This window comes from Vicugna pacos, chromosome 15 (genome assembly GCF_048564905.1).
Source record: "Vicugna pacos chromosome 15, VicPac4, whole genome shotgun sequence".
NCBI classification, from domain to species: Eukaryota; Metazoa; Chordata; class Mammalia; order Artiodactyla; family Camelidae; genus Vicugna; species Vicugna pacos.
Window position 1 is genome coordinate 9,196,939 of NC_133001.1, and position 27,831 is coordinate 9,224,769.

The 27,831-nt window shown below is 51.0% G+C and overlaps 1 protein-coding gene and 1 non-coding gene across 2 annotated transcripts in view; both read left to right on the forward strand.

The window, feature by feature from the left end:
- Positions 1-7,798, forward strand: part of LOC107033318 (uncharacterized) — a 96,421-nt gene extending 88,623 nt beyond the window's left edge. Inside the window, exons 11-13 of the transcript XR_012058908.1 lie at positions 1,136-1,251; positions 1,999-2,131; positions 7,329-7,798. This is a non-coding gene — a transcript (uncharacterized protein). The remainder of the gene's footprint in view (positions 1-1,135; positions 1,252-1,998; positions 2,132-7,328) is intronic.
- A 4,160-nt stretch (positions 7,799-11,958) lies between these two features.
- Positions 11,959-13,629, forward strand: ASPRV1 (aspartic peptidase retroviral like 1). Its single transcript, XM_072937612.1, is given in 2 exon segments — positions 11,959-12,167; positions 12,169-13,629. Coding segments are annotated over 2 exon segments (1,086 nt in total). The 5' UTR covers positions 11,959-11,973; the 3' UTR covers positions 13,061-13,629.
- Positions 13,630-27,831: the final 14,202 nt, after the last annotated feature.

Consider the following 27,831-nt stretch of genomic DNA (forward strand, 5'->3'; position numbering starts at 1 on the left):
TTATAAGGTAGGACCTGAAAAATATACATTGGAAGGGGCCATTAGGCTTGTAGAGCTTTTTGAAAGTCCCATTCAGGGCAGAGCTGAGCTGGGGGTGAGGGTCAGCTCCAGGTATGCTCAGATCAGACCAGCTCTTAAAAGCTGATTGTTACATTTTCTGGAATTTTGTGACACAGTGGTTAAACCTAGTTATTATGAAAAAGTTATATTAAATTGTAATTAAATAAATTACGTTAAAAACAAAGATAAGTACTCAAAATGCATCACTTCCTAAGAATTTTACAATATTTTATTGTTCATGCTTTTAAAATTCTTTACATCTCTTAGGTCTGTGGAAATACTATATAATGTTGTATCACTGCGCTATTCTTCCCACCTCTGCTTTCAGTGACATCACATTGGTGGCTTGAAGTCAGCCATGGAGGGAATATTACATCATGGAAAATGACAAACACCACAGATCAGGGCTTGATTTATTGTCTTGTTGACTGTCTAGACTTAAGAAATTTATGGAAAAAAATGTTAACAATACACATTTAATTTAAATGTATGTTACAGATGGCCAACCGGCACATGAAAAGATGCTCATCATCACTAATTATTAGAGAAACGCAAATCAAAACTACAGTGAGGTATTACCTCACACTGGTCAGAATGGCCATCATCAGAAAGTCTACAAATAATAAATGCTGGACAAGGTGTGGAGAAAAGGGAACCCTCCTACACTGTTGGTAAGAATGTAAATTGGTGCAGCCACTATGGAGAATAATATGGAGGTTCCTTAAAAAACTAAAAACATACTTACCATATGATCCAGCAATCCTACTCCTGGGCACATATCTGGAGAAAACTCTAACTCGAAAATATACATGCACCCCAATGTTGAGAGCAGCACTATGTACAATGGACAAGAACATAGAAGTAACTTAAATGTCCATCAACAGATGAATTGATAAAGATATATACATATACACCACATCTTGGCGTCTTTTATATATATATATATATCTCCCCACACACACACACACACACACAATGGAATACTACTCAGCCATAAAAGCCTGGATGGGTGAAGAGTCCTCGAGAAAGGAGGAGTGGACAGAACCTGGGGCTCACTATTTTCTCTGCCATGTAGGATGCAAGCCACCTTCTGAGACTGAGAGGAACTGAGGAGCTGAGGCGGTTTGGCAGAAGTGGACCATGAGGGACTGAGAAGGAACCTGAGAGGATGAGGCTGTCTCAGAAAGACCGGTATGACAGAATCCTAACCGTGAGTGCCAGGAGGTGGGGTGTCCACCAGGTTCCAGTCTGAGCCCCTCCCTGCGGTGTGGATTGTTTTATTAATCTCCCAGGATGATCCTAGGAGGAAGCAGAAGCTGGAAGAAAGTCCTTTGTCCACAGCCCACAGCCAGAGGCTGGGAGAGGTTAAGTCCTTTGTCCACGGCCCATGGCCAGTTAGTGGCTGAGTCCAGGCCCCAGGCTGGCGTCCACCTCCCAGCGTGCCCCACTCTGCAGTGTCCCCACAGGCTCACAGTAACAAATCAGGGCTCATGTATTGTTACATCTTTGTTGTTTTTTCTTTTCTAATAATTCCTTCTCATTGTATTTTTTAAAAGTAAAGTACATGAGAGATTGGAAATATGCAAAATGGGTCCTTTCCCTTCGAACATTTGAGAAGCACTGTCCTAACCCACCCTTCTACTCACCCTGCTCCACTACCAGAAACCTTAGTGACCCTCGCTGGCTACAGCAGAGGTTTCAAATGGTGGGTGGGGACCGATTCGTGGTTTGGGAGCTTAATTTAGTGTGTCATTACCAGCATTTAAAAAAAAAGAAAAAGAAATGGAGTAAAATCGAAAATATCAGAGTGTATCATGTCATGTAGTAAATGCATTTGCTTTATATATATGTCTGTATATGGGTATATAAATTTCATATGTTGTAATGCATTTGTGTACTAGGATATGGTGAAAAATGTCTTTCTTACTATGATCACAGTTTAAAAAAAAAAAGAGTTTGGAAGCCACTGATGTACCAGATGAAGGCAGCCCTGCCAGGCCTGACATTCACAGCCATTGAGGACAGCGAGTGCTGAGGAAGAGTAGGCAGTGCGTCCTGGGAAAAGGTGAAGGTGAGCAGGGTTTAGGGGATGGATGAGCAGAGGGAATGATGTGAGCAAAGACCCAGAAAGACCACAACCTTCATGCTGGTGCCCCAACTCAGAGTGGGTCTGGCCCTGGCCTCTGGCAGCTTGCAGGTGGCATGAGGACTGCAGTCCCTGTGATGGGAGCTTAGAGGAGGGAGCCCCTAAGTCTGCTGGGGAAATCAAAGAAGACTTCCCAGAGGTGGCAATATTTTAGACGACTACAAAGGGAAGAGTCAGGGTTCGCCAGGAGAACAGGGGCACGGGGGAGGCTTGCCTGGTCAAGTGAGTGGCTTGTGAAAAGGCACAAGAAAGCCCTGCATGTTTGAGGAACTGTGAGTCATTTGGTGTAGGTGGAGCGTGAGCTAGGGCGGGGCCTCCCGTGCCAGGTTGAGGGTCAGGGTTTTGTTTTGGCCTAAGGAGCCGTGGAGGAGTTTTGAGCAGAAGAGTAACATGAGTAACTTCCATCTCAGGACTCTGTCAGCCCAAGGAGAGTGGATTAACAGGGAGAGGACAGCAGGCTGGGAGTCCTGTGGAACGACTATTGCAGTAGTTTGGCCTGAAGTGGGGCAGTGGGGGTGCAGAGGGCGGGTGGGAGGGAGAGACTCGGGAGGAGCCAGCAGAACGTGGCCGCCCAGAATTGACTGGATGGGGCAGTGGGAGGAGCGAGGAGGTGAAGATGACCCCGGTGTTGCTAACTCGGGAAACTGGCTCCATGGTGGTACCTTTTGCCTGGATAAAGAACACATGAGGCAACAAACGATAAATGCTGGAGAGGGTATGGAAAAACCCTCCTACACTGTTGGTGGGAATGTAGTTTGGTGCAGTCATTATGGAAAACAGGAGATTCCTTAAAAAATTGACAATAGACTTACCATATGACCCAGCAATCCTACTCCTGGGCATAGAATCTGGAGGGAACTCAAATTTAAAAAGGTATATGCACCCCAATGTTCATAGCAGCACTATATACGTTAGCCACGACATGGAAACAAACTAAATGTCCATCAACAGATGACTGGATAAAGTTGTGGTGTATTTATACAATGAAATACTACTCAGCCATAAAGAATAATAAAATAATGCCATTCGCAACAACATGGATGGACCTGGAAATCGTCATAAGTGAAGTAAACCAGAAAGAGAAAGAAAAATACCGTATGACATCACTTATATGTGGAATCTAAAAAAAAAAAAAGACACAAATGAACTTATTTATAAAACAGAGACAGATTCACAGACATAGAAAACAAACATGGTTATTAGGAGAGGAAAGGAGGTGGGAAGGATAAATTAGGAGTTTGGGATTTGTAGATACTAACTACTATATATAAAATAAACAACAAAGTTCTACTGTATAGCACAGGGAACTATATTCAATAACTTGTAATGGCCTATAATGAAAAAACATGGAAAAGAATATATATATATATATGAATCACTATACTGTACATCAGAAATAAACACATTATAAATTGACTATACTTCAATTAAAAAAACACATTGGGCAGAGCAAGTCGGGGAGGACAATGCCTTGAATATTGAAAGTGGCACTTGGACGTGGAGGTGGACATGGCAATGGGCAGTTGGAGCAAGGGGGAGAGGTGAGGCCAGGCATACAGACCAGGGGGAGTGGAGAATGAGAGTGAAAGGGCTATGGAGGGATCCTCAGGGAGAAAGGCTCCATGAAAGATGGAGAGGAGTCGTCTTTGAGGCACACGATGCAAAAACCTGGGTCCCAGGAGCCAGTGGAGCAGAAAAGACCTAGGAGGAAAAGCAGCAATGCAAACACTTGAGAAAATCAGATTCCTGGGGGTGGGGGTGTAGCTCAGTGGTAGAGCACATGCTTGGCGTGCGCAAGGTCCTGGGTTCAATCCCCAGTGCCTCCTTTAAGGGGAAAAAATAAAAATAAAAATCAATAAATAATAAATTTAAAAAAGAAAAAGAAAATCAGATTCTCTGTGGGGCCCTGGGGATGTAGTCATGGGAGTCACTGATGCCCTTGTAAGGGTGCAGCGCAGGGTGGAGGGGACAGAAGGGGTTTGGGGAGTGAGTGGAGTGAACACGGTGACGCAGAGGGAAGCTGGGCTGCATCTGGACCATATGGCGCTTCTGTGCGAATTAGAACAAGGCACCCCTTCCTCCAGGCAGATCTGGAGCATGCTGGCTTGGCAAGAGAGGGGTGGCCTTCAGCCCCATGTGCCCCACAGTGGGGCATCTGTATGCCGTGGTCCCTCTAGTATGGCCAGCCCTCTGGAAACTGACTGAGAAGGAAGGAGAGAAATAGTCATTGACTAAGGGGGATGCTGGGCCATGCAAGGGGGTTGTTTTTTAAGACGTAAGAGCCTGGTGCATGCTCACTGCTGCATGCTGCCTGTGAGGAGGAAGTGCAGGACAGGGGAGCCCTGGCAGGAGCCCTGGCAGGAGGGGACAAGGCTGGTGTCGCTGCCATGGGTTTGGGGGAAGGAAGGGGGCTGAAGGGCTGTGTGCCGAGCCCGGAGCCTGGGGCCCAGTGTGCAGGCTGGTGCTGCAGGCAGGAGTTAGCTGAGGATCTCTGCACTAGGACGTGGGAGAGGACCCACAGCAGGCACACGGAGCCTGCCCGGCCCGGGTGACCGGTGGTGCCGGTACTCAAGACTGGGTGACGTGCAGACTGCCGGGCAGCGGGCCCAGAACAGCACAGGCCAGGCTGGGAGGGTCTTGGCACGGAGCTTTTGTCTATTTATTGTTTTACTTTTTACTATGGAACATTTTCGAACACACCCAAAAGTTGCGGGAAACTCAAGTGAACCCTTAATGCCTTTCATTTAGCTTCAATAGTGGTTACTATTGTCCGTGTTATTTTATTATCCCCCATCTTAAAATTTTTTAATTTAAAAAAATTTATAAAAATTTAAATAGACTTTATTTTTTAGAGCAGTTTTAGGTTCACAGCAAGATTGAGCAGAAGGGACAGAGATTTCCCACACACTCCTGGTTAAAACCTATTTTTTTGGAAGTAACTTTAAAGTTACAGAACTTGCAAGAACAAGTTTCTTTACTTTTAAGGACTGTTTTTCTTATTAAAGAACATATTCTCAGAATGAATATGAAAGAAAATCAAGCTCTTTGTGATCCTGCGACCCCGAAACAAGTACTGTCATTGTTTTGGTGTATTTCCTCCCAGTCTTTTTTCTATGCTCATATAAGTATTTTCAGTTGGACTGTTTTGTCCCGCGGCTAACTGCCTTTCTGTCTGGTCGTCCACCCGAGCTGGCTCAGCCCCAGGGCCATCACCCCCGAATCCTTCCACAGAGTCTGCCAGGAGCAACAACAATCAGTCCAAGTTTGTGGTTGGCAGATGCCTTCACTCCCTGGTTTCAGGGTTAATGCAGGTCTCCCCTTTAACATTCCTTTCATTTTTGTTTTTCTTGGATAAAAGTGGTTGATTCCTGGGGGGGTTAAGGTGCCCAATGCTCCTTGGGCCGCCATCTCGCCCACCTCCCATGCTCATCTGTCTGGAATTGGGGCATCTGAGTCTTTCTCCCCCACTCACCTGTGAACTCTGACGTAGGGCTCAGATCTGATTCATCTCTCAGCATGAAGCAGGGTTGGCCTCAAGAAATATGTCTGGAATTGAATCAACCCACTTATTTGGCATTGCCCATCCCTACCTAGCTGTAGACTCAGGGTGCCTTAACGCTAATTTATAGCCACCAGCCCGGTGCCTGGCGCATACTAGGTGCTCGATAAATGTCTGTTACTGCTTCTGCCAGTAACCTGGAGATTTCCATTCGTGTTGGAGCTCCGCTGGCTTTTCCTTCTTCCCTTTCCTGCCTTCCCTGACTTCTTCCAGATGGGAAAACAGAGAGACCATGTTGACAGGCCAGAGGGAAGGTGCCTCCCTTTGTGCCCCCCGTTCCTGTAAGTCAGGAGCAAAGTCGAGCTGGCAGTGGATTCAAAAGAAGCAGTTCCCCGCACTGAGGCTGTTTTATATGTTTGTGTTGCCCACGATACCAGTTATCATTATCAGCAATTAAAACTATTTCAGGGTCAGTTCAAAGGTGCCTTTGAGGTGTTTTAAGTCGGACAGAAGTCCTCCATGTGCTGAGCTTTAAGCCGGCGTTTCCTGGTGTCATTACAAGCCCTCTTGTGCTTGGAGAATACTCCATCTCTATATTTTGATTTGCCTGAACATTTCATAAATTTCAGGAGTGTTTGTCCAAAGTGGGTTAACGTCTCCAGAGCTGTTTGCACTGCCTTACAAGTCCCACTCCCAACCTCAGTTAAGTGGAAGGGACCATGGAGCTGGGAGAGGAGGAGGGGGATCTGCATGGGGTCTTTCCTTAGGGCTGGTCCCTCTGGCCAAGCAGAACCCCCAGGCCTCTGTGGCCCAGACGGAGGGTGGCAGAAATCAGAGCAGGAAGGGATGGGGCTTGGTCTAGGGTGGGGACTTCAGGAATTGGGAGGAAGGCAGGAACCCAGTTTGGAGGGCTGGGCAGTGGGGAGGGGAGCGGGGAGGCCCTCAGAACACCTTAAGTGACCTTATATTTGATTGAAAGGTAACGATAGGGAGAGAACCGGTCTGGGTATTTTGAACTTCTAAGGAGTTAGTCAGTGACTTGTTCTGACCAACTGTTGGTTGGCTCTGGCCTTGACCCCGGCCTGGAGGGCTAGCACTGGCAATGAGGCCTGGGATCACTGTTCCCTAAGCACCTCCAAGGCCCTCTGGGACCCTCCAGGGTGACAGTTGGCGCTGAGTGTCTTGCTCCCTGCTGACAGAGTGGGTTCAGCTGTGGGCTGAGCTGGGCGGCTTGCGGGTGTAGGGCTTCTAACCAGGTGGGAAAGGAGGGTGGAGGGCAACCCAAATGGAGGAAGAGGTCCTGGAACAGTGGAGAGCTCGGCCAGGGCCCCTCGGGCAGGAGTGCTCTGTCCCACAGCTGTGCCCGGGACCCAGAAAGGGGACCAGCCAATAAAGAGCTGTTCTGTCAGGGTGCCTTTGGCCATGACTGCTGTGAGTGCTGGGCAGTTCCCACTCAGGGACAGCGGTGCTGGGTGTGTGATTTGGGAATAGGGAACCTGCCAGTACTTTGGGGTTCCCCACACGCCTTACTTTGATCAGAGCCCACCTAGACACCCCTGGGCTCTGATCTGAATCCGTAACTAGATTCTTGTGCAGAACTCACCTCTTTGCCCCTCTTTTCAGCTTGAAGACCTGATGCCATAACCCACTGAGGTGCAATCCCTGAAGAAGCCGGTGCCCAGCTCCCTGGAGCTGTGCCATCAACCCTCCTCACTCACACCAGCCCTGGGACAGGGGCTCAGGACGGACTGGGGCAGGAGCTGTGCTGCGTGAGGCAGGCAGTGGGGGACCTTGCTCATGGGGGTGACAGCCCAGAGGTAGGAGGAACAGGGGGTGTCATGTCCCTGGCCCCGCACGGGTGGGAGCAGAAGGCGAGTTGACCCACTTCTGGCTGTGGCTGTGGCTGCTTCACTGCTTAGCCTGCACGTACATGCTGGGCTTCAACTCTTCAAAACCGGGCTGGGAAACATCTGCGTTCATTAGTTTGTACGCCATGGTGATGGGACCTCCTAGCTTTCTGAGCCGGCATGTGTTCCCAGAGGCCAATAAACAGTGGGTGCCTCCAATAAATATGATTGTAATACTCCCTATAAGTGTGTGTGCAAGTAAGTCTGTGAAATCAAAGGTGGGAGCAGAATTCCACGTGTGTGTTGCACAATTTCTCAGGCGTTTTGAACTGAGAACTGTAGTGTGACTGTGTGTTTGATGTGGGTCTTTGTGTGCAGGATGTGTGCGCAGTGTGTGAGGAGTGCGTTTTGTGAACATGTGTATATGTGTGATAAGGAGGGTGTGTGTGTGTGTGTGTGTGTAGACAACCAGCTACATAATTTACAGGGCCTGGTGCAGAATCAAAGTGTGGGCTTCTTGTTCCAAATTGTTGGGAATTTCAAGACAGAACAACAGAGCATCAAGCCAAGCTCAGGCCTTTTTGAACGCAGGGCCCCACGGGACCTCGCAGGTCGAATGCCCATGCAGTTGGCCCTGGCTGGAGAAAGCCACCTCCTGTCTCTCCTCAACCTGTTTTTTTTTTTTTTCTCTGTCTTGAAAAGTCCTTGAATCCCCCTTTGCTCTCTCTCCATCCAGCTCCCAGGGTGACCTTGACCATGGGAGTGTGGGGTGCTGGCTCGCCAGGGGCAGCCTGGAGAGGAGCTGCAGAGCCCCGTGCACAGCAAGGACTGGTGGCACCTTTCCTGCTCCTCCTGGTGTTGCAGTCTGGGTCCTGCTGGGGACACCAAAATCCGTAAGGTGTCTTTTGGTTCTTTGTACAAAATGATTTCCTGAGAATGTGTGTGTGCCCTCCCAGGCCCACCTTGCACCCCGGGGCCCTGCCCACCACCCTCAGGGCTTGAAGACAAGACTCAGGCTCCTCTCGGGGCCTCTTGGGCCCCCTCTGGGCCCCCAGAAGTTGTCAGGCAGCAGACACAGTAAAGAGAAAGAGGCAGCACCGCCACCGGGGCATCCCCACCGCTCACCAAGGGCCTCAATTCTCAGGGGCCTTGGTGGTCCCCGTCATGGGCTCATGCTGCTTCACAAGACTGTCCTGGTAGGAAGGAATGGCAGAGGGGTATCAGGGAGTGGGGCCAGCACTAGGGGGGCAGAGCCCACAGCCCCGGAGTCTCAGTGGCAGGTGTGGAGGGTGGGGACTGCCCGAGTCCTTCCTGTTGATTGTCCTGATTTGCCTCCCTCCTCTCGGGTCAGGTGTGGGGTGCCTGCCTCAGAGCACACTCTGGAGATGCTCATGGGTAATCATGAGGGTGTTCCCACTCCATTACCTATATTTGTCAATAATTAACCACGATTTCCTAGGTCCTGGGAGGAGGCAGTGTCACCTGGCCTGCCCCAGCTGGGCTAGCTCATAGTGCACCATTAACATAGCAATTCCAAGGTTTCTGAGTGGTTCTGGGGCGTTCCAGGTATGGGCATCTCCCCAGGTTTAAGGGAACTTGAGAACTTATGTCACCATGTTCCTGATCCTCACCAGGGTCCCTAAACCCAACCCCTTCCAGCTCCCCTAGTAACCATGAGACCCGTGTGCTTCTGTCTTCGGGACCCCAGATGGGACTGTGTGGACAGCCACCCTGGAGGGCTTCCCTGAGGAGGGCCACCTGCCTCAATTCAAAGGACCCAGAAGAGTAAATGTTGTGGGGGGGTGGGAGGCAAGGTGGGCTAGAGAGGGAACTTAAGCCCATATGGTTGGGCAGGAGTGGAGATGACTATAAACTCGTCAGTCACCGGCCATGGGGCTTTGCCTGCCCCAGAGAGAGAGAGAGAGAGAGAGAGAGAGAGAGATCTAGGCCTCATGACAAGCTGGCTTTCCAGAAAAAAAAAATCTTGAGTTTGAATTTGCCAATTTTTGTGGTATAAATACTTCCACCAAGTTCAATTTCAAGTCCCCAGTTGGCTTAACAACTGGCTCACAAAATTCTCAAAATATTTAGCAACAGCTCTTGCTCATGGCCCATTAGATCACTGTCCCCATCAGTGAGGCCAGCAACAGTACAAGCTCCAGGACCCAGCTGTACACCTCCTGAGCCCACCGCACCCACGTCCTGGCCTTTATTTGCAAAGTGCCTTTGCATGCACTGGACAGCTTCGGCTCCAGGCACGCCATTTAGCCATTCGAGTTTCTTGTGTTTCAGAGTCCTGGAGTACAGTAGCCGGTCTGTCCTGCAGGTTGTCATAGCGCTCACTGAAGTGATGGATGTGAAATGACTTTTGCCAAAATGAACGCCAGACCTAATCAAGTGAGTACCACGACCCAAGTCCCAGGGACCTCCCGTTTCTAGCCCAGAGCAATGGGGAGATTGACTTCAGTGTCCACCATGACGGTTTGAAGAGCCACAGTTGGCATCTAGCAGTTCTGTTTTGCCAGCTGACAAGCCACCTTGCCTCTTACTGCCCTGGGTCACATGCCAGCCTCCTCACTCATTCCCACTTCCAGGGGACCAGGTGTTCCGGGGAACGAATACCAGGGAGCCATGAAGACACTAGGTCAGTTCTCTGGGCCATGGGACAGTGCCCATCCCAGGGGCTGGGAGTCTGTCCGCAAAAGTCCACTTGCACAGGGGGCTTCCTGGTCTTGTGGGGGTGGGGCCGTTTCTCTGGGTGCAGGGTTTGCATTGTGCAATCTTCTCGGAGACCCACCTGCCCTTGACACCTTTCTCATGACTCCACTTCCCCCTCCTCTGGGCTTCTGCAGTGGCATGATGGCCCCACCTCAGCCAGGCAGCTGTGATGGGAGGCGCTGACCCAGCTGCCTCTCTGCTGGCTCACTGTGTCAGGTGGAAGGGGCTGAGAGCCACAGGGCTCAAGGTCCTTTGGCATGGTGGGGACCCAGGGACTGCCCAGAGGCAGGACTGGAGTCGGGGTCCTTGGGGACTCAGCCAGGCGCTGCTGATGAGTGGTACAGGGAGCTGGTGAGAAACAGGCGCTGGGCCAAGAAAAACAGCCCAGAGCCACAGGTGTGCTGCTGGTTCTCGGTCCTCTCCTGTCTTCATCTCCCCTGTTTGGTGACAGCACTCAGCCAGGCCTGGAGCCCAGCAGAGAGCACCTGCTGGCCCCGGAGTAAGTTTCTCCCCATAGACCCTGAAGGCAGTCATGCACGCTGGCTCACCGCAGGTGGCACACTTGTCAGTGAACTAGCACAGTACACTCCACACTCGCTCAAATGGGAGCGGGCACACGAGCGGAGGGGGGCAGAGCAGGAGGCTCTGTGGACAGGTGACATTTAAGCAGGGCCATAAAAGTGGGTACCCCCAACAGTCCCAGTTTCCTTGCACAGGCCCCAGCCAGGCGCCGGCCCTAGGCCTCCCAGATCTGCCTCTGGGCATCTGTCGGGTGGCTCAGGGTGGCCCGGCACAGCCCCACCTCCACCCCAGCAAGAGGTCCTGCAGCCACCCTTCTCCATCTGAGGCCTTCCAGACTCTCACCACTGGCTTTGCTAATAACATGGTGGACGTTTACGCCTCTTGGAACGAAGGAGTGGAATTCCCTGGCTGCTCTTTCCATAAATGACCCACTAAGAGGGTAGGAGTAGGAGGGCTGCAGCGCCTAGAGACAGGGCTCTTGGAAGTTTCCTGGAAAGTGAGCCAGGAGGAGTCGAGCATGGGGCCCGCCCAGAGCTGGATCCCAATTCCGGACCCCGGCACCCACTCCCAGAAGTTCAGGATTGGCACCAGCCCACTTCAGAGCCTTAATGAGGACGCACAGGCCAGGGCCTAGCCCACAAATGCTGACTCTGAATCACGTGTGATCAACAAGGGGAAATGACTTTAGCAATTGTGTTCATGAAAAATGCTTGTGTGTGTGTCCCCTTCTTTAAAAACCTATTTCTGGGCATTCTTGATTCTGGGACCCTGTTCCATCTCTCTCTGAAGGAGAATCATATGGTGTTCTACACTTGGTTCAGAAAATACTGGAAATACCCACCCGTGCATCACGCCAAGCAAGAGTGCAGGAAATGTAAGCTGCTTTCCTTTAACCCCCTCGAAGGGGTCACTTGAGGTTGAGGGCAAAGGGGCTTCCCCAGTCTAGAAGCTGATGGGCCTCGGGCTCCTGCCTCCCCCTTCCTCCTCCAGCTGATGACAAACACCAGGATGTCTCAACGTCCTCCGTGTCCTCATCTGTTATTCTGGGACACAGCCTGGGGAAGGTACCTGAGTAAGGCCCCCCTGAGCGAGGCTGGCTCTTCTTGCCACGTGGGCTGGCCGGTACCGGCCCCGTGGATGGAGGCAGAAGGGTGAGGCCCTGATCCTGCTCGTTGGACAGGATGCTGGCAGGAGGGTGGGAGGAGCAGGGGTGGAGCTTCCAGAACAAAGGCGAACAGGGAGCCCTGGGGGCCCAGGTAGGCATCAAAAAGGCTCTGCAGAGCGAGCAGGCCACAGCAGCTGCCCGCCTCTGCGCCCAGCAGTAGGTCACACAACCCTCGCCTGGTTCCTCCTGCCTGCCCCGGACAGGCACCAAGGAACACTTCACGTAGAGAGGCCCTGTTCTCCAGCGTGATTGCGCCCACACTGCTCTGTGGCTTTCTCTACGTGGCGTGGGTTGCTGCTGCAGTTCCAGAGGACAGCAGAGGGATGGCCGGGAGCCAAGCCAGCAGCCGGGAGGGCCGTCGGGAGCGTGGCTTTGTCCCAGAGCCTTTCGATGGAGCCAGTGCGGCCCCGCACCTCTGGCTGCACCGCTTTGAGGTCATCAACGACCTCAACCACTGGGACCAAGTCACCAAGCTGAGGTCCCTGAAAGAGTCCCTCAGGGGCGATGCCCTGGAGGTCTACAGAGGACTGAGTCCCGAGGACCAGCAGGACTATGGGGCTGTGAAAGAGACCCTCCTGAAGGCCTTTGGGGGGCCCAGGGCCACCCACAGCCACCTGCCCAAGGAGATCGTCTTTGCCAACAGCATGGGTAAGGGTTACTACCTCAAGGGGAAAATTGGCGATGTGCCCGTGAGGTTCCTGGTGGACTCCGGGGCCCAGGTCTCTGTGGTCCACCCGAGCTTGTGGGAGGAGGTCACCGACGGTGACTTGGACACCCTGCGGCCCTTTGAGAATGTGGTGAAAGTGGCCAACGGGGCCGAAATGAAGATCCTGGGCATCTGGGATACAGTGGTGTCCCTGGGCAAGCTGAAGCTGAAGGCAGAGTTCCTCGTGGCCAACGCAAGTGCGGAGGAAGCCATCATTGGGACCGACGTGCTCCAGGACCACAACGCCGTCCTGGACTTCCAGCATCGCACGTGCACACTGAAAGGGAAGAAGTTCCGCCTGCTGCCTGTGGGAGGGTCCCTGGAAGATGAGTTTGACCTGGAGCTCATAGAGGAGGATCCCTCCTCAGAGGAGGGCAGGGAGCAGCTCTCCTGTTGAGAAGCCTCCTTTTCCTCACCTCCCCAAACACTGTCAGGAAGACCCACTTGGTGGAGCAGAAGGGCATCCCTGGGGGTCACTTGGGCTCCACCTCCTCCTCCTAGCTCTGCAGGGGCCTTAATCTGCCCTTGATGGGGGAGGCTTCCCTTCAGAAAGGAAGAGGTAAGGGAGAGCAGGTTGGCTTTCTTAGAGGGGGGAGAGGGTCCTCATGGTTGTCAAGCTGCTGTTGGTGGCAAAAACTCGAAGGCTAAAAGAAGGTTCCAAGAAGGCTAGAAATGATTATCTTTGAGAGAGAACTGGGGGACCCCTTCAGATCCCCTGAGATGTGACTCCATCACCTTCAGGCCCAGGTAACCTGTCTCAGCTGGGTTTGGTCCTGGCTGCAGGGTCCTTGCGAGCATGACCCAGCCCCCTTGGTGAGGGTCACGGCTGCTCTGGGATTCTTCGCTGTTGGGTCTTTTTACCTGCATGATGTGTGTTTCCTTCTGTCATTTGCCTTGAAAGCCATTGGATCTTGTGCCAGTAATTCATTACTTCAAAAACCAATAAAGATTGACTCATGGAAAAACCATGTAATGTGCTGATTGGGGAATGAATGGAATGGATGGGAGAGGGTGGAGAAAACAGGGAGGGAATGGCAAACGGGAGGAAGATTCAAGTATTTACTAGGGCCTGGCTTGGAGATGGAAAACATACAGTGACGATATATCTTGAGTTTTCTAAGACACCCTCAATTTCAAATATTTTAAGTTATTTTCTCCATAATCCTAATCAAATCTTAATTCCTCTAAGCATTACAAACTATATTTTAGCATCCAAATTGCCTCTTACACTCCAAAGTGACCCTAAAGAAGTTGTCAGGTCTTGATTGGGGATTGGAAAATTATGGTTATTTAAAAATAAAAGGTTAGAATCTGCCTAGCAAATAGGTTCTTACAGCTACCTAGGATCCCCGATTTGCAGGCAGACAGCAAGGCTGGGGGTCAACGGTTCACCTGCAGGGGGTGGCCCGAGGGCGGTTCTGGAGGACAGAGCGGGCAGTGGGGTGGGGTTCTGGATGCAGGAGGACAGCTTCCCCCTGGGGGGGTTTGGGATGGAGCCGGAAGGAGAGAGGCAGGATGGGGTGGGGCAGACATCCTGGATCCAGGAATGGTCGGATTCGTCTCTCTTAAGGGTCTACCTCATATTTGCTTCCAAGTTCCTGCCTCTCTTTCTGGAACTCAGCAGGGCTGGGAATCTGAAAACCCTCTGGTCCAAAGGGAGACTAAGGGTGCAAAGCCTCAAGAACTTTTGATGGGAGGTGGGAAGGGCATCTTCCTTTCCTGAGGGTAGAATGAGCCTCTTCTGAAAGCTTCCACCTGGACATCCCTGCGGGAGCGAGAAACAGCCTGGGAGGGCGCCAGGGGTGAGGATGAGCCTTCTTCTAAGGAGCCTCTGGGGGCTTGACCTTGAGCCTCCTGGAGCTGAGAGGGCTGCTCCTCCCTGGGGTTTCAGCTCTGCTGCTCCTGGGAACTGAGGCACTGCCCAGCCCCCAATCCCCTTGATTACCGAGGGCTGCACAGCACTTTAACAGGAATTACCTCCATCTGCTAGGGCACGAGGGCCAGTGGGTGGAAGTCTTTCCCCAGGACCCGAAGGGGCGGGCCCAGCCAGAGGCCTTGCCTTGGTGGGTGGGAGAAGTGGAGAAGGAGGTGGTCTTATGGCTCCGGGTCTGGTTTTCAACCCCTAACAAATGCAGCTTCTAGGCCAAACCCTCCCCTGAGGGGACAACCCAGGTTGCACCACCCTGTGACCTATTTTCCTCTCGGTCCTTCAGATCCTAGCCACCTGCCGGGCTGAAGGAGGGCCCGGGAGGAGTGGGCGGGTGGGAGGCGGGCGAGGGAACGGGGAATTGGGTGCCAGGCCAGAATTCGGGGGCAACACCCAAGTTGTCCCCTCCCAGCAATTCCCCGTGCACGCGGGCTGCTGAGCCCTGTCCTGGGTGAACAGCAATGAGGTGACCTGTGTCCCAGCCGCAGAGACCCTTTGTCCCCTGCTCTGGGTGAGGACAGCGTCTGGGCCACGAGGCTCGCAGCCAGTTTCTCTCCTGGAGGAAAGTGAGCGCCCGGCGTGGGCCCCGGAGGACTGACACATCCCAGCACAGGCTCCGTGGACGAAGGTTCTAAGCGGTGGTTCTTACAGAACTTAAGACACGGGGTGTGTGTGTGTCAGTTACCAACGCGATTGTGTGAAGGGAACACAGGCTGCAAGACGGGGAACAGAATGTCAAGGGGGAGGGGAGGCTGGTGAGCCATAAAGTAGGTTTTCAGCCACACAAGGCAGAAGGCTTGATGCTTGGGTGAGAAGTTAGCACTTGACTTGCACGCAAGTGTTTGAACCCGGGAGGAGCAGGAAGGTTCACCTGGATTCTGGGTGTAGAATAAAGCGGCAGCAGAAGACTCCAGCTTGGAAGCCATGGCAGCACTCAGACTTAGCGTCTGAGTTTGAGATGAAGGATGGGAGGAGGCAGGCGCAGGCAGCGAGGTGAAGGTCTCAGCCTGGCTGCACATTAGAATCACCTGGGGAGGGCAATTAAAGCCGCTTCTCCCGGTGGTCCTGATGTGCAGCCGGGCTCGAGAACGCCTGGTCCAAGTCCCAGCTGTATCCACCCCCTGGCGACCCAAAGGGTGACCCCTGGACCAGCAGAAAGGCAGTGTGAGCATCACCCGGGAGCTGGTTAGACACAGAGAATCTCATCCCCACCCTGACCGGCAGCAGAACCTGCACAGAACAAGATCCCCAGGTGATTCTCATGCACACAAATGGTTGAAAAGCTCTGGCCTAGAACATTCTGATACCTCCAGTTAAGGGGGCAACTCATGGCCCACACCAGACACCCTCTTTACTAATGACCGTCGTACACTAAATGCCTACTAGTTCCACCAGCTGTGCCAGATAATCATGCTTTTATCCAGCAAACATTTTATTTCTAAGCTTTTGTTCTGACATAATTTCAGAGTTAGAAAAACATTGCAAGAGTCATACAATGAATTTCCATATATTGTTCACCTGGTTTCTCCAAATATTAACATTTCATCAGCTAACTTTATCATTCTCTCTCACTCTCATTCTCTGTGTCTAGATGTACATGAACTGTCTGAAAATTTCAAATATGATAGAGGTAATTGTTTACCTCTAAATAGTTTATTTCCTAAAATACAAGGGATTCTCTTATGTGACCACAATACAATGATCAAAATCAGAAAATTAACATTGATATAATATTACGATCAGCAAATCTGCAGGCTTTATTACATTTTCCCAATTATACCAGTGATAACCTTTATAGCAAAAGAAAACAATTGTTTTCTGGTCCAGGATCCAGTCCAGCCACACATTGCATTTAATTGTCCTGTCTCTTTAGTTCCTTCAGTCTGGCTGTGTCTTTCATGAGCTTTGACATTTATGAAAAGGCCTGATCAGTTATTTTGTAGAGTGTGAATCTACATTTGGTGGCTCTGATATTTTCTCAGGATTGGATACAGGCTATGTGTTTGTGGCAGGAATACCCTGAAGTGATGGGTGCTGTGTCCTCAGTGGACCATATCAGGAGGCATGGGGTAACTGTTCCATTACTGGTGATGTTAACTTTCATTAGCTGGTCAAAGTGGTGTCTGCCAGGTTTTCCCCTGAAAACTACATATATTTGCCCTGTGTAATTAATAAGTGTCTTCCAGGTTGATGCTCTGAGACTATATAAACAGCCTTTCTCATCAGTCACCCACTCGATCCATTGATGAGCCTTGCCTGTCGATGGTGATATTGTAATTCTACCCTTGTCCATCTGCTAGCTGGCACTCAGCTCTACAGGAGAGCTTTCCCTTCCTGTTTGTTTCTTATGTCTTTATTTATATAATTGTAGACTCACAGACGCTTATCCAATGTTATACCCTTTCATGATCATTATTTATTTTGACACTCAAATTGTTTTAAATTTGGCCTTAGGTGACTCTTCAAACTGGTTTCTATCTTCTTGGGATGTGGTCCCCATCACCATCTGAGCACACCCTTGTTTTCTGTCACAAGATGTTCCACATTCATCTTGTGCTTTTTCCCTGCACCATCCCTGTAATCGGCCACTTCTCCGAGGAGCCCTTGTTCCTTTTGGTGGAGTCTGGTATTTAGAAGCCAGGATCTGGGTGTTAGATGTTTTCCTTGCTACTAGGGTGTCATTATTCCTAGGTCATCTCAGTGGTCTGATCTGAGAAAAAAAATGTCGTACATCTATATGTGTTTCTGTATCTCTCTCTCTCTATATATGTATATTTAAAATATGAGTTTATAGTGAACCTCCAATTCCAACCTAGCATCATAGGGTTTATTCTAATCTTCCCATTTTCCATAGTTGCCACTGCTTTCTCCAATGAGAAACCTGACTACAGGTTATTTATTTGCTAGAATACCCAGAAAGGAGTTTCAGAATTGCTAACCCTTATGAAAAACAAACCCAGAAGCAACCAGTTATTAATCACCTACTCAGCGCCAGGTGTGGGTGGTCCTTAACAGCAAATAAGAAAGGTGAATTATGAAATAGACTGCAGTCGTCATAAGGAGAGCAAAAGCTCCCAGGTGTACTTAGGTGCCAGTCTGAGGGACTTACTTCATCTTGAGAACACAATGTGTCCATCAGAGGGCAGCTGGAGTCAGAGACTGACGGCCACAAGTCTCTTGCAGCAATGCTGAAGGAGTGGCCAGCCTCCATGCCCCAGAGAGGTGACCTGGCCTGCCCACCTGGTCCTCAGCCCCCGAGGAGACACTGAGGCAGCTGTCAGAGCTGAAGTCACCACATGTTCCAGTCCCATCAGTCACTGTCCTAGCCAGAGTCCACCGTTGCCAAGCAACCCCAGGTAATGAATGTGGCTTCTCTGGCTGGGCTGCCAGGAGGGCAGACTCTGATAAGGCCACTCTCACCACCCACTCCACCCAGCTGTTGTTTCTCATTGTGGGCTCAGAAACTGGTTCTCAAGTTCTGACTGCTCAGATACTGTGGGCCAGTCTCTCCCAAGCCTGGATGGTCATGAATTCTCCATGTGTTGCTTATGGGACTTGCCTGGGGCCAGCCTTGCCCTGCTCCATCTCTCTGAGCGTCTTCCAGCACTGGGAAGTGTGTGTAGTGAGCCCTGCCCTCCAGGGATTTACAGTTTGAAGAGGGAGGCAGCCAGGCAAAGGAACCCCGGGCCTTAGAGTGGCGGGCGCTGTGACCCCTCCCCACTCCGTCTGCGCAGGGGCAAGAAGAGGGTCACATAGGGATGAGGATCGGCGTGGGGGGTCAGGAAGGGCTCCACAGAGGCGATCTCTAGCCTGAGTCTTGAAAGACAAGTGGTTGTTTCCCCAGGTGATTCAGGGTGGAGGGAGAAACATGAGGAAAGGGAGAGAGGGAGCAAGCTGGGCTGGTGCCACCTAACGAGGTGACTGGTGTTGGGGAGACTGAGGGTCAGGTGTGAGGGTCCTATATGACCTTTGAGAAAACTCCAGAAGGCTAGGGATAGCTGATGCTGGATTTCTTCAGTTCTAAGATGCACTCAATTCAAAAGTGCATTATAAATTTAATTTTTTTGGAGAAAGAAAAAATAAATCCTGTAACATTAATATATATACCAATGGTATATCCTGATTTAAAAAGCAGTAAAATGTATTTGTATTTGTGGGGTGGGGGGGTGCCTGTGGGCCCTGAAGTAGAGAAAATGTTTGACTTCATCTCAAGTACCAACTCGGGTCCATGCAGCTGCTTGGTGGGAGGCACGGCAAAGGATTCTCGGATTGCATTTAGACACAGACAGAGAGGTGCTGTGATTGATTAGTAATGTCTGCCCTGGGAGCAAGTGTGGAGAATAAGCACCTGCTTTCTCTGCTGTGTGCAGTCCTTTGTCCTTCAGTAATGGGAAGAAGGCAGGGAAGTGACATGTTGACATCTGCATTTATAACACATCTGAGCCTCACTACAAACTCAGAGATGTGTGAGAAATGTCATTTAAAAATTTTTTTCCCAGCTATACTTCATTAAAAAAAATATTTCTCTAGCAAATAAAAATTTCCCCCCAATTAAAGCTAATTATATCTAAGTCTCCATTCAGCCAGGCTGTTAAGACAGTCACTCTCACTCATTTTGGGGGGCATTTCCTGCTCTGGATTGGGGAAAGGTCCCAGAATCTTGTGCAGCACTGAAGCCTTGCAGCGAGAGTGGCTGCCAGTCATAGGCGCCCTTGTCTCTGGCCGCAGGAGCCCTTTAGGCCACGTGGCTGTGCTGCTGTCTGTGCCATGCTTGGGCATCCAAGGAGCCCTGGTCTTGGGTCCTGCCTTCCTAGGGACACCAGGCAGCCTCTCCCTGGATGCCTTGTCACTTCCTCGGGATGAGGCTGCTGAGTTGTGTGTGGGTGTCTGTTCTCTCCAGGACTGCCCACTGTCCATCCCCTGTCCAGCCAGATCTGTCCTCCTCATCTCCTGTCACTCAGCCCGAGGCCATCCCACACCCCCCATCCAGGGCACTCAAATACGTCCTCATCCGTGGGTTTGGGCAGATCCAAAATGGGGAAGGCAACCCTGGCTTTTGCCCAGAAATGTAAGAGAGCCCTAAAAGCCCTGGCTACTTGTCTGAGATGGAGGAATCAGGAGCAGAAGCACACACTGCTGTTTTCACGTCCCACAACCCTGGGAGAGAGCACAGAGAATAAGACGGGGTGCAGGGAAGTTGTCTGGTGAGGGTGCTGTGCTGCCTGGGGCAGGCTGAAGAGGGTACCCAGGCTCCGTGGGGAAGGGGCCGATTCCCGAGGTAACTGAAAGAGAAGCCAACAGGACTTGGGGACATCAGTCATGGGATGTGAGAGAGGGACAAGTCTAGGGTGGCAGTGCTCAAGCGGGGGCAGTTTTGACCCCAGGGCACATTTGGCAATGTCTGGGGATGTTTTTGGTTGTCACAGCTTTGGGGGGTAGGGAGGTTGCTAATGGCATCTGGTGGGTGGAGACCAGGGATGTCGCTGAACACCCTCCAGCGCGCATGACGCTGCTCCCGCCCCCTTCCGCCAACTCAGAATTCCCCAGCCCCGCGTGTCAGCCAACAGTGCCGAGGCTGGGAGACCGGGCCCCAGGTGACCCACGGCTTGCTGCTGTGGCCACTCCTCTCCAAGGCTCACAAAACCCCTGCAATGTAGGCTTTATCCCCACTTAACAGATGGGGAAGTTGAAATCAGGAGAGGTTAGTCTGCCCAGTGTTGCTCTAATGGGAAATGATTGAACTGAGGTTGGCACTGAGGTCGGCCTGACTTTAGAATATTCAGTTCAGTTCACTGGAGAAGTTTGGACAAAGATTTGGTGAAAAAAAATTTAGGTGGTTTTCATCTATTATAGAGCAAGGCAAGACAAAGTGGGTGAAAATGAATTTGAAAAGCTGAAATGTCCAATAAAGAAGTCCTTGTTAATGAAATAATGTGGAAGGTATTTGCAAAACCATGTTAACTGTGGCTGGAAACATTCATTGTTTTTTGTCACTTTATGAAAAAAAATTGACAAAAATCAAACAGGTAGAGGAGACGTACTGGCTGAAAAAAAACTAGGAGGGAAAAAACCCGCTAAAGCCTTCCCCAAATTCTGCATCCTTTTTTGATTGTTGCTTGTTGATTTTTTTCATTGTTTCAATTCTTTGTAGTGTTTTTTCTTTCTTTTGCAAAGACAATAATACTGCTCATTATAGGAAAACCAGAAAATTAGGTCAATCCAAAAGAATATAAAGGCGCTTCATGAAGAACCCTGCATCCACTCACCCTCCCGAGGTCAGTCGTGACACATTTACCCAGGCCTTCCCCGACAGGCTCTCCTATGGACGCATTTGCCTTCATTCTGTCTCTCACTCTCTAAATCTCGTTTTTCCTTTTTAGCAAACATAAGATTATACAGTACTTTCTGTTTTGTAAACTCCCCTACTTTACTTAGCCAATTCCCTATTCTTGGACATTCAGATTGTTTCCAACATTTTGCTGTTACAAACCTCACAGGTCAGTAATGAGAAGGAACAGACCGCAACCACAAATGACACGCACAAACCTCACAGCCAAAATGTGAGTGGAAAAGCCGGACACAGACGTGTGCAGCATGAGTCCATTTATAAAATATTCTAAAACAAATAGGCAACATACAGATGTGCACTCAGGAGACAACATTATAAGGGCAAGAAAGATGTGATTAGGGCAGAAGCAGGCTGACCTGTCCCTTTGGGTAATGAGGGTTCTGTGTCTGGAAGGGCATTTGGGGGCCCCTAGGGTCTGGCAGTGTCCTGGTGCTTGGCTGGTTAGGATCTATGTGGGTGTTTAGAATAATTCATTGAGTAGCACATTGATGTTTTATGTACCTTTATCAATATGTGCGACATTTCATGATACATTTTTTAAAATGAACAGAATTAAAGTAGTTGGCTAAAATATTAACTAGAAATTTAAAGCAAGAGAGCAAATTTATTCTGAAATTTAAGCAAAATATTTGAAATGGTACAAGAGGATGCCCTCCACTTCCCCACTACATCAAAATTCCAATTTCTGAAAAATCAGGTGGAGTGTCCTTTTTTAGATCAAATTGTCCTTCAGGCTGAATTGTTTTCCTTCCAATTTGTTCTCCATCAAATTGCTTTTGTTTTTCACCAAGTCACCTAGATTAGTCTGAAGCTCAGGCATTTTCCCTGACCCTCAGTGCACTGCCTTCCTACAGCTCTGATGGTGATCAAGTCCATAATTTGTAGGAGAAGCCTCATTCCCCGTGTCTCACTGTTGGCCCCTGGGGCATGTGACATTGGAGACTGTTGTCTGCCTCCGTTCTGAGCCAGAAGTTTGTCTCTTATTCACTCACTCATCTGTCCGTCCGTCCGTCGGTCCTTTTGGGTCTTTGTGCGCCCCGCTGCATGTCGGGCACTGTCCTAGGTACTGGGGTGGAGCCACCATGGAGCGGTCAGCCTCTGCTCTTGCGCAGCCGCATTTGAATACCAAACAGACAAAAAGATGAACCGTCCTGTGGTGATAAAGGGAAGAGAATCAGGGTAAGGGGGATAGTGGATTGAGAGTGATCAGGGTGTGCAGTTTTATACAGAGGGGGTCTGGGGCCTTGTGGAATAAGGTGATGTTTGCACAGAGGCCTGAGTGAAGTGAGGTGGCAGAGAGAGCATTCCAGGCAGAAGGAGTAGCAAGTGCAGAGGCCCAGGTGTTCCGGGCATAGCCCACAGGCCAGGGTGGGTGGAGCAGAGAGAGTGAGGGCTGGGGCAGTAGGACCAGGGAGGGTGGCCAGGGCCAGATCAGGTGGGGACCTGCCACTGATGAGACCAGGTGTGCTGCTGAGCGGGATGGAGTTCACAGGAGGGTTTGGGCTGGCGAGGAAGGCTGGGATCTGATGCCTGTTTTAAAGGGGTTGTGGATGGGGGGTGGGGAGAGCCCGGGGAGCAGAGCTGGGGAGGAAGCTTTGCTTGGCCCGTTGCTGCCTTGGGCCAGCCCTTCCAGGGCCCCTCCTTGCTCTGGTTTGCCCTTTGGGCCTCTTCATGTGAGCTTGGGGCTTCGCTCTGCGGTGGTCACTTCGCTCTGGAGACTCGGCTTCCAGCCCACTGGTGACAGCCTCTCTGTGACAGGTGCGTTCACGGCCAAGTACAGGAGCCTGCACTTAGCTCTTAAAACGCGTCTGTCCAAGACACCCCTCACTTCAGCCTGTCAGGAATGTTTGAATCCTGATTCTGTTAGGTGGTCTGGGTGCCAGCTCTCAACCTGGGGGTCATCCCAGGTGTGGGCAATGTCCAGCCACCCCCAACTCTTAAGTTCCCGTAGCCACGTTGGATGGGTCAGGGCTGGGGACAATGTCCCATTTGTGCCACTGGTTGCCTTCTTGTAGGTCGACCCATGTCCACTGATTTAACCTCCGAGGGACCGTGAGTAATTTGTCAATAAAATACTGAAATTTGCAGATGTACTTTTTGAAAATGCGCAACGGAGCAGATTCTAGGCTAGGCCTGTAAAAACATTATTCTCATTTACTTGCAATCCAGTGAACTGTCTTGAGTTGGGGAGAAAGGGTGGTGTTCCTTCCGCTTGTGACAGGTGACTCAGACCCAGGTCAGCTCTGCTGCTGCCTCTGGCCTCTGTGGAAACCCCGGAGGAGCCCAGTTCCTCTAGATGAGGTGGGGTTACCTTCCGCCCTGAGGTGGTTTCTTTGGCAAGTTCATTTCCACTACTTAAAGAAAAACACACTCACCTCCCCTCTCCACACCCTTGACCCCCGTAACCTCACCATGGCTTGGTCAACCTCACTTCCTCCTGCTTGCAACAGAAAAGACAGGAACATTTTTCACTATATGCAGGCAGTGCTCCTGTATGACCATCCCCCTTGTTCTCTATAAGGGTGGATCTGAAATGACTTCCAGAATTATATATTAATATGGGAAAATTTAAAAATAAAAATCAGGGTCAGAGAAAAGACTAGGGGGGACTTTAGGATACCAACATACAAATCAGTGTCTTACATAATTACTAAAGGTGAGGTATAAATTTGGCTTTGAGCTTCCTGGCAGCCAAAGCAAGAAGAGAAAGATGTCCCATTTCATGATTCACCATTTCCCTGAGGAAACTCACACCCATTCTGTAGGGAAAGCAATGGGATTCCTGCACTGAGTTCTGAAAGGTGATTTTGCCCAACATTAAAGTATCTACGCGTGGTGAAGGGAGGGCAGTGTCACCCAAGTCCTCTCCTGAGCATCTGTTTCCACTGATGTTCCTTCTGGGCCCCATGCTGTTCCAAGCCCCGGGCTGGTCTACACTTGACCAGCAGCTTCTTTAACTCAAGCTTTTAACTGTAAAGTTGCGGACAATGTCACAACCTCTGCAGTTGCCCAATTTTCCCACTTGAAGTGTGGCATCTTCCTTGGTGGCCTGACTAGAGCTCTAGCCCCTGTTGGTCTGAATTTGCTGTTGGAAAGATAATGTGCAAACGCTGGGACTGGAGGATCTCACATGCTTCTGATGAAGCACCTGAAAAGTAGGCATTTTAGCAGGAGTCTCTCTCGGAGCCACCCCTGCACTGCCTGCTTTCTCTCTGAGAGCTGCCCTGTGGGGCTGAGGGGTTTTCGGGCGAGCAGCTCCCAGGTGAGGTACCACCTGAAAAACGGCCCCTCCCCCATGGGCGGTCACCTTCTGTCCCTGAGTCACCCTTTCTCTGCTCCTCCTTTCAGTTTAACCACTTCCTGCCCACCATTTGCTGTCTAAACAGCACAGTCAGAATGACATCTTTGAACCCTGTAATGTAATTTTCCTTCCCAGGCTGATTTCTTTTCTGAAGGTCAGAATTTTGTTTTCTGAAAATCTAAGTTCCATACCTGACACTGTGGCAGCTCCTCTCCTTGCTGGTAAAATAATCATAATTGTTCCCAGGTATGAAGTGCCTTCGGGACGTCAGGCACTGGGCTGGGTTCCTTCCATAGCCTGTCTCTCTTAATCCCCCCAACAGCCCCAGGAAATAAGTCCTATTCTGATCCTCGCTTTACAGACCAGGAAGATAGAGCCCAAGACGCTTGCCCCGGGTCACCCAGAGTGGACAGGGTTGACATGGCTTTGGCCTGTGGGTCCCTCTGACCAGAGTCTGTGTGCTGGACTGTCACGCAGGACCCCCTTCCGGGGCATCTAAGGGACACGGCACTCCCCCTGAGGCTCTCTCCATCCCCTCAGCCAGTCTGCTCATCTTTGTTGGTCAGAATCCCCTCCAGTGCTTCACGGTGACATTATTATCTACCCTCCAGGCCATGGGACTATCAGCAAGGCAAGGAGAGAGGCGGCCAGATATTCTGTCTTTAACTAAATGAACTTTCCAGCAGATGGGTGTTCAGCCTCCCATCCCACTGGCCCCTGTGCTGGGCTGGGGACCGCCTGCAGGTGCGACCCTGCATGGCTATCTGGGCGGCCAGTGGGGTTGGTCCAGCTGATGTGTTTGTTCTCCCTTTTTTCTGTCCCCCGGGACCTCCAGGTGTCTTCTCTCTCAGGTCCACAGTTTCCTCAAAGGTAGACAGACCCCTGACACCGACTCCCTGCCTTGACGGTCCTCGCTCACCTCTGTCCCCAAGGGAGGCTGAGAGCTTTCTATCAAAGTCTCCCTCCTGCTCTCCCAGGGCCTCAGTGAACCTCCCCAGACCCGAGCCCCCAGTCCTGGCTCTGTCCTGGCCTTGGGGCCATCCGCTTTCTTCCTGCGCTGGCTCTTGCTGAGCCTGTCTTCACCAGGGAGACTGGCCTGCGAGGGAGGGAGGCTTCAGGTCGGCCTGAAGGGGGGTCCGCCACTCTCTCCCAACACGAAGCTGCCTTTCCCTTAGGGAGTCAGCAGCCTCACCCGCCTCGTCGGCTGGGCTCCACATGGACGCCCCACGAATCCCACACAGGACAGAGCGGGCAGAGAGCTGACCTGTCACCCAGGCAGTGTCACGTCCTGCACAGTGCTTCCTGGGGGTCCCTCGACCACTGGGAGCCAAGTGTCCCAAACTGATGTGAAGGCCATAGGGCTGTCGGAAACAGGCTGCTATTCTAGCGTCTCTGGGCAGGGATCTGGGTGTGTCCCTCCTCATCTAGGTCACAGTGACATCTCAGAGGTGGGTGAAGGGCACTCGAGAATAGGGCTCCAAGGCCCAAGTGGATGCTGTATTTGGTAAATACTAGTTGAATCAATAGAGTGATGTCACAGGGTCTACAACCCAAAAGATGTGGTAGAGAAAGAGTATCTTCAACTCTTGAAAGGATGTCTTCCTCGGGCAGCAGGCTGGGTTATGGCCACAGGAGCCTGGTCAGGGTCAGGAGTCGCTGGTTATTCCTCGCTGTGAGCTCGGCGGGGGAGCTGAGACTGAGGGGTAGGGGGTGACGCCCCACAGTGTCTGGTGCTTCCCCATTCCTGCCCCGCTAACTGAAACGTGAGTCCTGTCCATGGGAAAGAGGTAGCTGTGTTCAAAGGCTTGACAAAGAAAAGGTGCTGTGTATGGAAAACTGGTTATGATTTGAAACATTGGCAACTGTCAAAAATCGAGGCAAGGGAGTGTGGGGCTCTGGGGTCAGATCTCACCAGCTCCATTGACTTGAAGCAAAATGCCTCATCTCTCTCTCTGCTTCCCGATCTGTGTAATGGGTGCAAGGACAGCACTCGCCCCTGGGGCTGACGTGTGGGTCCCGGGAGCACGGAGTTGAGCACTCAGCCCCAGTCCGTGCGCGTTGACCATTATTATGACATGGACCCAAAGAGCATAATGAGGGGCCCTTTCCATCAGGCTGCTGCGAACAACCCATCAGGAAACCTTGGAAATGAGATTTGTCATCTTGCTGGGGGAGGCAGTCTTTGCGTGAGAGCTGTCTTTGTGTTTATCTGTGGTTCGGAGCTTCCCCTCCTCGGCCGCAGTACACGGGGATCCCAGTGCTGGGGTAGGACGTGGCTCTCGTTGATGTTGCTGGCAGTTTGCTCTTGGGTGGCTTCAGTTTGGAGCCCGGCCACAGAGCTTGTCCTAGAATCTCACGTCCTAGGAGGGCTCAGCACGGGGCCCCTGCTTTTTGGAGAAAGAAGAACTAGGCTGCTCTTCCCAGATAGAAAAACCAAGATTCTTTTCCCTAAGACCTGCAGGCTGCAGGCCATCGAAGTTAACTTCAAGGACACCATAAAAAAAAGGTTTCACAAATTTTAGGTGGTTTTTAGAATAAGAAGTCACTGGTCAAGAAGGGGAGAGACACGCCTTTCCTCTTAATGCTAAGCGAGCGTTCCGCCGAGGGAACAGGAGCAGTCAGGTCGGGCCGTGCGCTCGGCTCCGCAAACCTGCCCCGCCGAGAACTTGAACGCGTCGGTTGCACTAGAGAGGAGGCCCCAGAGGGCAGGGTTTTTTGTGTTTTGTTCACTGACATGCCTTCAGCTCTAAGGGCACAGAGCAGGCGCTCAATCCCTGCTTGTCATATGAATGAAGAAATGGAAATTAACCAAAGGGGTAAATATATAAAAAACCCCAAATCTCCTATACAAGATGCCTCTTCTCTTCTCAGTGACTCGTGCGATACCGGAGGTCTTTCCCGGCGTGGTGTCCCCCCGCCAGGGTCCCAGCACACACCCCAGTCCCGCGGGGCTCTCCCTTCCCCTCCACCTGCCTCGTTGCACTGGCTGTCCTCTCTCCCTGCAAGGATGCTTTTCAGCCAACACCCACTCCTTCTCCAGGACCCAACTCGAATGCCACCACCTCTGTGATTTCTCACCGCCCGTCCCTGTACAGCTTTGTTCCACCCCTGACCACATCGCATTAACTTGCGACCAGACCCTGGCCTGCTGGAAAGGTGGGGCGGTCTCGTTTGCTAGGCAGCCCTGCACAAACCTCCATCGTCAGAGGGGTGTGCAAGAGCCAAGAGCCAGTGTGTGAGCGGGAGACACAGGAGGAGAGCAGCTGGAAAGGGTCCCTCCCAGAGCCACACACTCAAAGCTCCTATCACAGACTCCAGGGGCTGAAAACTGTGGGCCCGCGAATCTTCCATGACATTAAAAGGAAAGAGAAATCTGATTAACTTGGGTCTGTAAGTAAAAACCATAAGAGGTTAAACGGGGATACAAAACATCAGGAAGACCGAAATTTCTTTCATAATGAAATAATTTATTTTTTGTTAACGGTGGAACAATACAGAAGTTTACATATACACAGCAAAGGTTCTCTAAAACATGGAGTAGTTCTAAAAATGCATGTACTAACTGTAGTAAAAAGCACCATTGTCTATGTC